We start from the raw sequence: 11,337 nt of genomic DNA, 5'->3' as shown, positions 1-11,337 counted from the left end.
CTTACAGATTTTCACATTGAGCTAGCTGCTACTTAGAAGGAGGAAGAAGTACATGTAAGATTATATTCAAAATAATTCTATGAAATGTATCTGGTCCCTTTATGCAGCAACCTGCTACACGAGGGAGAGGAGAAAAGCATATCCTGGCCTTGATCTCAAAACAATGTAAACCACTTTTAGTATGTTGACTTGTAGAACAAGTGAGGCATGAAAACAAAAGCACAAAGCTCTCAGTAGTGGCAGTGAATATTTTATCTTACCAACAGAAAGCAACAAGAGACTAAATCTTTAAAGCATATGCTGTGCTGACAGTGCTCACTCATTGTGGCATTTGCAACCCCAGCTGCATTCGAGCTTGTGCCGTAGACGCACCGTAAGAGTGTGTTGCTCCTATTGCCCTTTACTGGCCCTTACCCAGGTGAAGGAGCTTTTCTCTGTTGCTCATACTGCCCTGTATAAACAGATGTTCAAACAATTATTTCTTTCCCTGAAGTGAAATTTGAGAGATTTTAGCATCATTAGCTCTTCTGAAATTTTCACAGTTCTGAAAAGTATCTCTAGATGACTGTAGCTTTTTGTATGTAAACCAACCTTCCTGACCTTTTGCAAATATCCAGTGTAAATGCCATTCTAAAATTCAGTGACTGAGTCCTTATAGAAATGTTGAAGCAGGAGTACCACTGTTATTGCTGTGTTGTTGTTTGAGTGCAATTGGTAAGAATATTTAGAGGGTGATTCAGTGCTATGGTAGCAAATATTCACCACTCTCTGTCAGAGATCATTTTGACTAAGTCTAATGAGTTAAGAGTTAGTTTGCTGATTAAAGATAAAGGAAGATGCTCCTCTGGGAATGTGTTTCAATGTGTGTGCTCTCTGATTTTTCCTGGTACCCACTTGTTTGTTGTTCTCTCTCAGCTGAGGCATGAGATTCAGAGGGAATTGGAGAATGTTGCTTATAAATTATGGAGTTACTGCCTCATCCTGTCATCAATTATGTCAGTCTATCCTTCACTACTCAGCTTTTTCTCCTATCTTTTGTCAACTTGTAAGGTTTTTACCTTCCCCAGTAAAGGCTGTTCGCCATCACTGCATCCATTCTCAGTCCAGGTCTTTTGTGTGGAATCCCAATAGTCCGACACTGATTTCTTGTTTCCTACTTCATATTCGAGCAATTCAGGAAGTTTTGGGTGATTCACAAGTGCAATTACATAGTAGCATTTCAAGACATCCCCAGTACTGATTCGGAGAGACTGCTTTGAAGAATGTGGGTGACTAGCTTTAGAGAAAGTAGGGAAACGATGTGGATTGTGGTTTGGTAAAGGAGGGGTAAGCAGAAGGCACAAGCTAAATCCTGGAATTATACATAATAAGCATAATTCCTGCTAAATGTGACCAGTTGGGTTCTGCGCTATGCAGAAGTAAGAGCAGCAACCAGTTCACTTCCAGCTCAGCTTCATTCTTAGGTTTGATATCCCGTTTCAGAGCTGCTGCCAGGCTTCTTGGCACCCTCTCCATCTCCTACAGCCAAACCCACAGAAGAGCCTTCAGCAGCTCCAGCGTCCCAGGCAAGCTCTGGTTTCAGCTCAGACACAGCATGCCCACCTTCCTACCAGAGATGTCAGTAGTCAGGAAGGCAGGTACTCCAGCATAGAACAAAAGCTTTTCTACCCTTAGAAGTGGGGCTATTCTGGTAGATACTCCCAATATAGCTTTAATCCAATTAGCTGGGGTACCAGTGGCAAATGGGTCTCCATAGTGCTATGGAGATTCAGGCACCCAAACCTGGGTGCTGGCTGCAGGCTGGATTCTCAGCTCCCAGATATTCATTGCTATTGCTACCTGGGCATAGTGAATTTAAATTGGGAATTACCCACATTTCTGCATTTACATTTCTGACTGTACTGTAGGTGTTTGTTTTATCCTCACACTATGGGCATTTTGTAATAGGAATATTATGTAGATGGGCCAAAATAATAAAAAAAAATTTACAACTAAGTTTCTTTATTAAGTTGCTAAAATGTAAATTCATTCACTGACTAAACTCTCTTGAAGTATCAACATGGCTTCTGACCTGATTGTAGTTTAAGTTCTTTCCCCAAGCAACTGTCAAGCAAAGATACTCCTAAAATAATAGGGGGAAAAATAATGCCACAGGGATAAGTTTCTTGGGGATGAGAGGATAGGATTGTTTATCATCTAACAATGTCCTACTTTTATTGTAATTTTAAAATCCTTTTTTTTACAGATAGACTTTCTGGCCAAGCTTCAGATGCTTTTGTTTGAGTAGCCGCAACCTCCCTATGGACTCAACAGATGTATCACGAAATGGCATTGCTCACTGGGAATGCAGATCCTGAGTTCAGCACTTATTCCTTCAACAACTTGGAAAACCTGTGTGAAGTGCAAACCAAGAAAGGATTCTTCTACAAAAAGGCCAAACTTTTGCATCCTGGAGAAGACTTGTGCTGCTTAGCTCGCATCGATGACCGGTCCAGGTTTGTGATCATCAATGTAGGCGGTATTAAATACAAAATTCCATGGACCACCTTGGAGAACTGCCCCTTGACCAGGCTTGGGAAGCTAAAGTCTTGCAACAACTATGATGAGATCATGAACATCTGTGATGATTATGATGTTAGCTGCAATGAATTTTTTTTTGACCGTAATCCTAGTGCCTTCAGGACAATCATGACTTTCCTGACAGCTGGGAAGCTGAGGCTTCTCAGGGAGATGTGCGCTCTTTCTTTCCAGGAGGAGCTTGTGTACTGGGGGATAGAAGAGGACCACCTGGAGTGGTGCTGTAAAAAGAGATTGCGACAGAAAGAGGAAGAGGCAGCTGAGGCCAGGCTGTTTGAAAGGGAGATGGTATTTAGTGAAACTGCGCAACGTGCCTTCCAGGACACTAGCCGGTTGAGTTTGTGCATGAGAAGGCTTAGGGATATGGTAGAGAACCCCCACTCAGGGATCCCAGGGAAGATCTTCGCTTGTATTTCAATCTCTTTTGTTGCCATCACTGCAGTCAGCCTCTGCATCAGCACCATGCCAGATGTCAGAGAAGAAGAAGATCGGGTGAGTGCAGCTTTTTTTGGAGTAAAGCGTGTTTTGCATTTTGTCTCCTCGGGGAAGGTGACAGGCAAAATCATTCCAGCAAATATGAAGGTTTTGCATTCAGTACGTAAGGAGTGGAGGGCTGTCTGGGGTAGAGCACACAAAGCATTACGTCACTTCAAACTGAGGGAAGATTGGGCCAAACACTGCCTTGCCAGAACGGCTTTGGCAGTTCACACCAGCAGATAGTTTTGCCCAACAGGTTTGTTTTCTGACATCTCTAACCAGATGACAAACCAGCTATTGTGGGGATAAAAATCAGCCTTGATTGTGGCTTAATGTTTTGAGATTAGGTTTAGAGTTAACAGAGCAGTTTTCCCTAAGGGTACTTTAACACTTTGAATGAACTCTCAGTACCCCAGTGTAAAAACCATATCTAAAGTATTTTGATGTTATAGGGTGAGATAAAGGCCAAGGAAGCTGAGGCAGCAACTTAACAGCAGAAACAGAGCAATTGTCCCAATTTTCAGATATGTTTAGTATTCTCAAGTGTAAGCTGTGGATGATTTATGCCCTTGAAAATCAAGTCTTACATATATTTTGTTTATTCTTCAGTTCACCAAATTCCCTAAGGGTTTAGTCCCTTATTTTGTGCAAGCAGTTCACTTTCCTAGGATTAATTCTATGTATGCCAGTGAGAGCTTATCTGAAAAATGATAGAGGAGGACATCATGTTTTATTTACATATAGGCTGAAATGCAGTCTAAGGGATCTGGGAGGTGGGGATGTTTTGAAGAGTTCATGGCCTTTCTCATTTTACCCAAGTCCAAGCTTGGTACTAAATGTGTGGGCTTATTTCCCAGCCCCATGGTTATTAAATGTGGTTGTGAACTTCAGCTACTAACTACTTCACCCCCCGAAGTTCTGCCTCTCAGCTGAAAGCTAAGCGCTCCTGGAAGCAGCAATCTCCCTGTGTGCCATCACCCAGGGGCTGGATGGCTCGTCCCCCAATGCCACTAGCAGAAAAGAGGGTGGTCATTTACTGTTTTGTTGCACTGGAAATAAAATGTATGCTGATGGAAGATGGGTCCAGCCACTGCAGAGAGACCCCTGCGTTTGACTGATTACCTCATGTACCATTAAATCCACCCTTTGCTTGCCAGGTCTGTTGAGATTGCACATCAACTGAGTATTTTGATATGGAATCAGACTCACTCAGTAGCAGCCAAATAAAAAGATGAACCATTTGGTATGTTAATTGATATATGATTTATTATAAGATCTCTATTTTAAAGCCTTTTTATGGTTTAAAAGTTGAGGATACTGGGTACTAATTAACACTATATTGTCCTAATAATTTTAAAAGAAATATCATTTCCAAAACACATGTCTTTTACTCTAATTAACCATCAGTTCTCCAGTATCTTGGAATTCTAAGCACAAGGGATATTTTACTGTTGAAAACTGAGGTGTATTTAGTGTTCAAATGTTCCTGGGTTTAAGTGAGAGCTGAGCAATTACTTCTAGAATTCACAGAGGTTAGGCACCTTATATTATTATTAATGGTATAAACATAAATAGGGACTCATAATAATTGGCTAATAATGTTTTGTTGGGTGGAGCAGGGTAATAGTGAGGATAAAGCAAGAGTATGAAAGAAGCCTGGATTTCTTGGTAAGCTGGGACCATTAGAAGTAGCACATTTTCATAATCAAATGCAAAACTGTGCAATAAAGATGAATGCAGACTTGCTCTTGTAAAAGCAGAGTCTGACTCCCAAAATGAGATTCTAAATAGGATTTAGGGTACAACTACTGTAAGTTCCTATTGCAGCATAAAGTCAGAAGGGTTAATGTCACCCTTGAGTATCTAAGCTGAGGAGCAGTGATTAGAAGCTGGAAGATTTCTTGTGCCTGTATTGGTGAGACTGACATTAGAATGCTGCAGTCGACTCTCACATTACTATTTTTAATGGTGTTTTGAAAAAGTGGAAAAGGGTGAAAAAACCTGTAAATCTTAGACACCTGTAGAAAATGCCATACAGTAAGAAACTTGAACATTTCAGTTAAATTGCATTATTGGGAGGAAGGTGAGTGGATTAAGCACATAAGTGTTTTTTTATGAGGGGAGGAGAACTGTATCATCTAAAAGACCTTTAAATTAAGCAAGGAGATGATGCATGGATAAAAGCTGAATCCTGGGAAATTCATATGGGAAACTATATGCCAATTTTTAATACCACAGTGATTAATTACTGGGACAGACTAGGAAGGGAATTAGTGGATTTTGTATTTTTAGACTTTTTCAGTTCAAAGCTCAGTGCCCTCCTGGTAGGTAGCCTTCAGCTAAACACACTCTATTTCAATCAAAAGTAAATTACCAATCGCAGATCAAGTTACAAAAGTGAAATGCTTGCAATGCAGAGAAGATCAGAATAAATTCTCCTATGTTTTTCTGTGTCCTTACATTCTAAAAGCACAGAGCTCCTGCAAATAATCTTTGTTCTGCTCTTTGCACAGGGAAGGTCTGTGGACAGATTGGAAAGGGGTATTTTGTTTGAGACAAAGGTGGCTCTCTTGCACAGGGGACAGGTGAAGGATCACTTCTGGCTGGGTAGGGAATCAGGCATCTGCCCACATGGAATCACTTGTAAGGTCAGAAACCTAGGCTGCAAACTCTTTGTGTGTACTCTCTATGTGGCTTAGCAAGCCAATGCAGCTCTTCACATAACAGGTGTGGAGAGAAGAGAGATCATGTGAGTTCAAATTCATGTTAATCATTCTGAGCTGTGTCCCCAATATCTAGATTAAAATTTGTGCCCAGCGATAGTTCTTTGGTCTGGTTTTGCAGTCTCCTAACAAGCAGAAAATGGATTTTCCAGGTTTTCTGGCTGGCATTACTGTTGTTATGGTTCTGTGTCAGAGCTGGTGTTTTTACAGAAAACAAGAGCTCTATGTGCCATCTATCTCTCCTGTTATTGCTTCAGGGAAAGACAGAGGAACCAATCATGAAAAAACCCATGCTGTGGTTTTGCTGGGGGAAGCAATTTTCCATACCCCAATCCTTTAATACCATCTGAATGGATGAGCTGTTACACCCAGTGATGTCCTGCAGAGGTGTAAATGACCTCAGACAAGATGCAAGTGTGGGATCTTGAAAGTTAGAAGTAATGACCAAGTGGGTGAGGAAATTATTTAAGGTGCCTGCCTATCTCTTTTAAAATACAGCAGAAGACTCAATCATACATTTTGTTAACTTTATCAAATGGTCCAGATGTTCTGGATGACAGTTGCAATCCCTAGTGGTTTAACAAGAATGGTTTAACAGGGAAGGATGGCGTTCCCCTGTACTGTATATGTCTTGTTCTTACTAATGGTCACCTTGATTCACCTTGTGTTACTCTTTTTGGGAAATAGTATCATGTGTTTCAGATGCTGCACAATTATCAGTAAAGTTAACAGAATCAGATACTAAATTATGTTTTACTTACTGAACTAGGACATATATTTTGTCAATTTTTTCTCATTTAGCTTTTATTTCCTGATTAAATTAAATAAAATCCACTGGTCCAGTAATATGTATAATAGCTGCTTCTGGAAATTTCAGGAAAGGGATACTTCAAATGTATAAAGAAAACAAACCTGTGAAGACAGTCACATTCTTCTGTGTAAAGTAACAAGACAATGCTAATTTTTTAATTTCAAAATTTTCAGAATGGGAGATTTCTATGTAAGATTTAGATTTAATGGTGAAAAGTCTTCTCTAAAGGTAAAATCTGCTGAGACAGAATCGTAGCAGGAACCCTCAGTCACTGAGTTCTTTCAAGACCACCACAAAAGTCATCTCCAAGATGTAAAAATATCCAGAGGCATAAAAATATCCTTAAGGCATTTTAGGCGTATGATACCTTTAAGTGGGCTTCTCAACTCTGTAAACAAATGGCCAGGCATTGAGTGACTTAAGGAAAGCAGCTAATACATCAGAGCCTTAAAACAGATAGGGATACCTTACAGCAAAAACTTTAAACACAGTTGGAGCTGAACAACCAAAAGACATTGAGAGATTCAGCTTGAAGCCAGATGGTCATCATATTGAACTCTTCATTTTTTTTCTTGTTGAAAACAGAAATGTTGACCATTTCTATCTGAAGAAGTCTTCTTTCTTTTGTTAGACAACCTTCTTCATCACAGAAGAAAGGGTAGTGAACTCAGACATTAACATCAAATAATTTGTTCTGATTCACAAAAGCATTTATAGGCCTGAGTACCCCTGAGCTCAATCATTTGTACTACCACAGTGTAAAACAGGAGAAGCAGATCAGTGGTTGGGTGCTGGAACAGGCTCCCCAGGGAAGTGATCACAGTACCAAGCCTGACAGAGTTCAAGAAGCATTTGGATGATACTCTCAGGTACATGGTGTGACCCCTTGGGAATAGTCCTGTGCAGGGCCAGGAGTTGGACTCAATGATTCTTGTGAGTCCCTTCCAATTCAGCATATTTTGTGATTCTGTGATACTTCCTTCTTCACCGTGCTTCCTAACGTGTTGGGAAAAGCTAGCCTAATTAAAGATGCTGTGATAGGAAGTTACAGTTCAATAACCTTCAGCTAAAGAACATTACAACAAAGAAAGAGGTTTATAAATAATGAAGTTAATAATAGCTCATAAAGAAGCCAAAACCATTTAACCTTCTAAGCTTAATTTACACGCTGTTCTTCAACTTTCATAATGTTGATAATAGATAAATGGTGAATGTGTGTTTTAAACAATCTTGTGACTAAAGATTTCATTTCACAAAGGTACACACAAAAGTAATCTCAGACAAGGTTAAAAGAGTCTTGTATAATGATTCTCAACAGCTTTTCGTAGACAAGCTGCTGCTGTAAGGGGTGCATGAGCAGACAGTGAGGTGGATTGAAAATTGGCTGAATGGCCATGCCCTGAGCATGGTGATCAGTGACACAAAGTAGTTGGAGGCCACTAACTAAACTAACAGACCCAGGGCTCTGTACTGGGTCCAGTCTTGTTAGACATCTTTATTAGTGGCCTGGAGGATGAAGCAGAGTGTACCTGCAGCAAATTTGCTGATGACAGGAACTTTAGGTGAGTGACTGATAGGTCAGACAGTTGTTCTGCTGTCCTGAGTTACCTTGCCAGGCTGGAGAAATGGGCTCAGGAAGCCTGTGGAACCTCAGCAAGCTCAGCAAGGAGAAATGCAGAGTCCTGCACCCGGCAAGGAACAGCCCCTTACACCAGTGCATGCTGGAGGCCACCGAGATGCAAAGGAGCTCAGCAGAATAGGACCTGGGGGTCCTGGTGGACACCAAGTTTACCATGAGCCAGCAATGTGCCCTTGCAACAAAGAAGGCTGCTGGTATCCTGGGCTGTGTTAGGCATTGCTGGCAGGTCGAGGGAGGTGTTTTTCCTCTCTGCTCAGTGCTGGTGAGGCCACACCTGGAGCGCTGTGTCAAGTTCTGGGTCCCCAGTACAAGAGAGATATAGGCATACTGGACAAAGACCAATGTAGAGCCATGAAGATGATGGAGGGGCTGGAGCACCTCCCCTACAGGAAAGGCTTGTGAGAGCTGGGACTGTTTAGACTGGAGAAGAGAAGGTTCAGGGGGATCTCATCAATGTGTAGAAATATCTGCAGGGAGGGGTCACAGAGGACAGAACCAGGCTCTTTGCAGTGGTGCCCAGTGACAGGACCAGAGGTGACATAAAACACAAGCATTTACCTCTGAAATACCTTTTCATTGTGAGGGTGGCCAAGGACTGGTGCAGGTTGCCCAGGGAAGTTGTAGCATATTCATCCTTGAAGATATTCAAAAGCTGCCTAGACACAGTCCTGGACAACTATGTGGCCCTGTTTGAGCAGGTAGAAGGGGCTGGACCAGGTGATCTCCAGAGGTTCCATGCAACCTCAACCATTCTGTGATTCTGCAGTTATAACTATTGATTTTATTAGGTTTGTAGTCTAAATAGGTAGCTCAATAGGAACACATACAAGATTCACAGCCTCAGTGTGTCAGAAATGTCATTTTGTTGAATACTATCTTATCTCAAAACTCTTGCAGTTTGGGGTCCTTCTAGCTGGGGCTAACACATTTTTACATTAAATCATTTGCTTCATTTGCTTATTTTGGTGAAAAGTAATGTAAAGGAGTAAAACAATTGTTGGCAGTGCCTAAAATGCCACTCTGCTTGAGACTCTGGAATTAAGCTTTTCATTGCTGGATAGCTCATTTTTACCACTTTCTCTCTCTTCTGACTGTTCAGTTGTCATTCTGCATGTGATAACAAGGTCTTGATTTTAACTTAGAGACTCATGTGATGCATAGATGGTTTGTTTTCATGAATGAAAGTCTTAATAAATTGCAGCTTGTGTTTTTCCTTTCTTTGTGGAATAAACTGTTCTAGAAATTACAGCACAGTCAAAAAAACCCATGCATTTAAAAAAAAAAATCTCCCCGCTGGTATTACAGATAACTATTTATAGTGTATAGGCACTGAGGGTGACTTTTTATAAAAAGAGTCTTGGGGAATTGGACTAACTAATTTCCCTGGGGATCATCTGAGAATTCGTTATACCGTTTTTTCAGCTCTGCAGTTTAAATGCCAAAAATTATGAGCTGTAACAGCATCACCAGTTTTGGCATCTGAATTGATCTACTGTACTTGTCCCCTATACTGCTTGTTTGCATTTTGTGTTTGCTCCAGACACTTCAGGCCACATCTGGCTGGAGGCCAGGGAAAGACCAAATGACTCACTAGCGATTGTCACCTGCCTTTTCTACATCGTGCACAATGGAGTTCTTATAGACACATGAGATTCATATTCAGTTTCACATTCCCATGTCCTTGCTCAAGGGATGTAGCACTCAGAACACTACAGAACTGTATTTTAACTAAAAGTATGGTGTTTCTTTTTTTTTTAAATTTCACAAGCTTAAATTAGGTTTTCTCCTCAGACAGTACTTAAATCAAAATGGTAACACATAACAAATTACAAGCCCTGAGAACGTCTTTTACCCACAGCTCCAGTCATTGGCAATATGAAAAAGTTTACTTTCTTGTTTAGGTTCTCAATTGGCCTTATGTAGTTCCATCACCTGTTTTGTTTAATCCTGCCCTTAGATTGTGAATGCTTTGTGACAGAACATCTTAATCACAATGTCTATGACCATCATAATAACAGAAATAAAACTACATCTACCTGGTGTTCAGGTACATGGGTACACTCTTTGTGCTTCAGTCTGTGAGCTACATTTCTAAGCAAGAAAACCCTTTTCACAAGTGAGACCAACTTGAGACTCATGCAAGATGCAATTACTGTATGATATCCTTAGAGTCCAAAACTGAGGAGTAACTACAAAGTTTGCAAGTCTGAGTCATCATAGTATGGTCTCCCAGCTCCTCTCTGATGGTCAGAGAAATTTGCTGTGCAAGTTGTCTTTCAGACAGCTCTGGTTTGTCCGAAAGCAGTTGAAAGTGATGGGGTTTGATAAAGTAATGTTGCTTCTGTGTGCCACACAGACAGCTTTAAAGTCAAGGAGTCAAGAACCTCTGTACTGCTCAATCTAAAACTTAAATGTCAAGTTCTGTGGGGGATTTTGGAGTGGTGTGCATCTTTTATCTGACTCCTATGGAATTTATAAGACCAATCGCAGGAAGTTCTCTGCAAATATCAAGAAGTGGTGATCATGTCCTTTGATCATTTTACTGGTGTGGCAGTTTGAGCCACATTAGAAATCCAAAATCCAATTTCCAGGCTCCCCCACCCCTTCCCAGAATTTATCCCAACACCAGAGAGAAACTTTCAGGCCAGAGGCTTCTATAGGGGGAAGGGGAAGTATATACATTTATTTACACAAATAAATACTATATAAACTAAAGGCAACTATATATATATTTACATTTCTATCAGTCCTTTAAGCCCCTCCCTTTAACTTTAGTCCAGGAAGAACCTTTCAAGGTTGCGAAGTAACCAGTCTGTCCCTTGTGGGAGTGTTTGGGGACCCGAATGCTCCCCCCTCACCAAGCTCCAGCTGTTTGTGGAAGTTTTTCCTCTTCATGAAGTCCAAGAAAGTAGCTTTGAGTCCTTTCTCCTCGGTTTGCTGTGTGACCTCTCTTTCTCAGTCTCCTACCTTGGTTCGTAGGCTGCTGTAGTGTAGCTTATCAATGTACGGGTCTTGGAATGTTGATTCCTCCTCTGGGTTTTCGGCTGTCTTGCATTTAAATCACGGCAGAGACATCCTCCGGGCCTCTCTCTTCGGTCCATATCCAGTTT

General features: G+C 41.0%; 1 protein-coding gene across 1 annotated transcript in view; it reads left to right on the top strand.

Moving 5' to 3' along the window:
- Positions 1–2,265: 2,265 nt before the first annotated feature.
- Positions 2,266–11,337, top strand: part of KCNG2 (potassium voltage-gated channel modifier subfamily G member 2) — a 27,377-nt gene continuing 18,305 nt past the window's right edge. The window contains exon 1 of the mRNA XM_008920703.3: positions 2,266–3,069. Within this exon, the coding sequence (XP_008918951.2) occupies positions 2,314–3,069 (756 nt within the window). The 5' untranslated portion in view covers positions 2,266–2,313. The remainder of the gene's footprint in view (positions 3,070–11,337) is intronic.

Source organism: Manacus vitellinus, unplaced genomic scaffold, assembly GCF_001715985.3.
Source record: "Manacus vitellinus isolate BGI_N305 unplaced genomic scaffold, ASM171598v3 scaffold_55_pilon, whole genome shotgun sequence".
In the NCBI taxonomy this organism is placed as follows: domain Eukaryota; kingdom Metazoa; phylum Chordata; class Aves; order Passeriformes; family Pipridae; genus Manacus; species Manacus vitellinus.
Note: the sequence above shows the minus strand (reverse complement) of the source record. Positions and strands in the feature narration are given on the sequence as shown.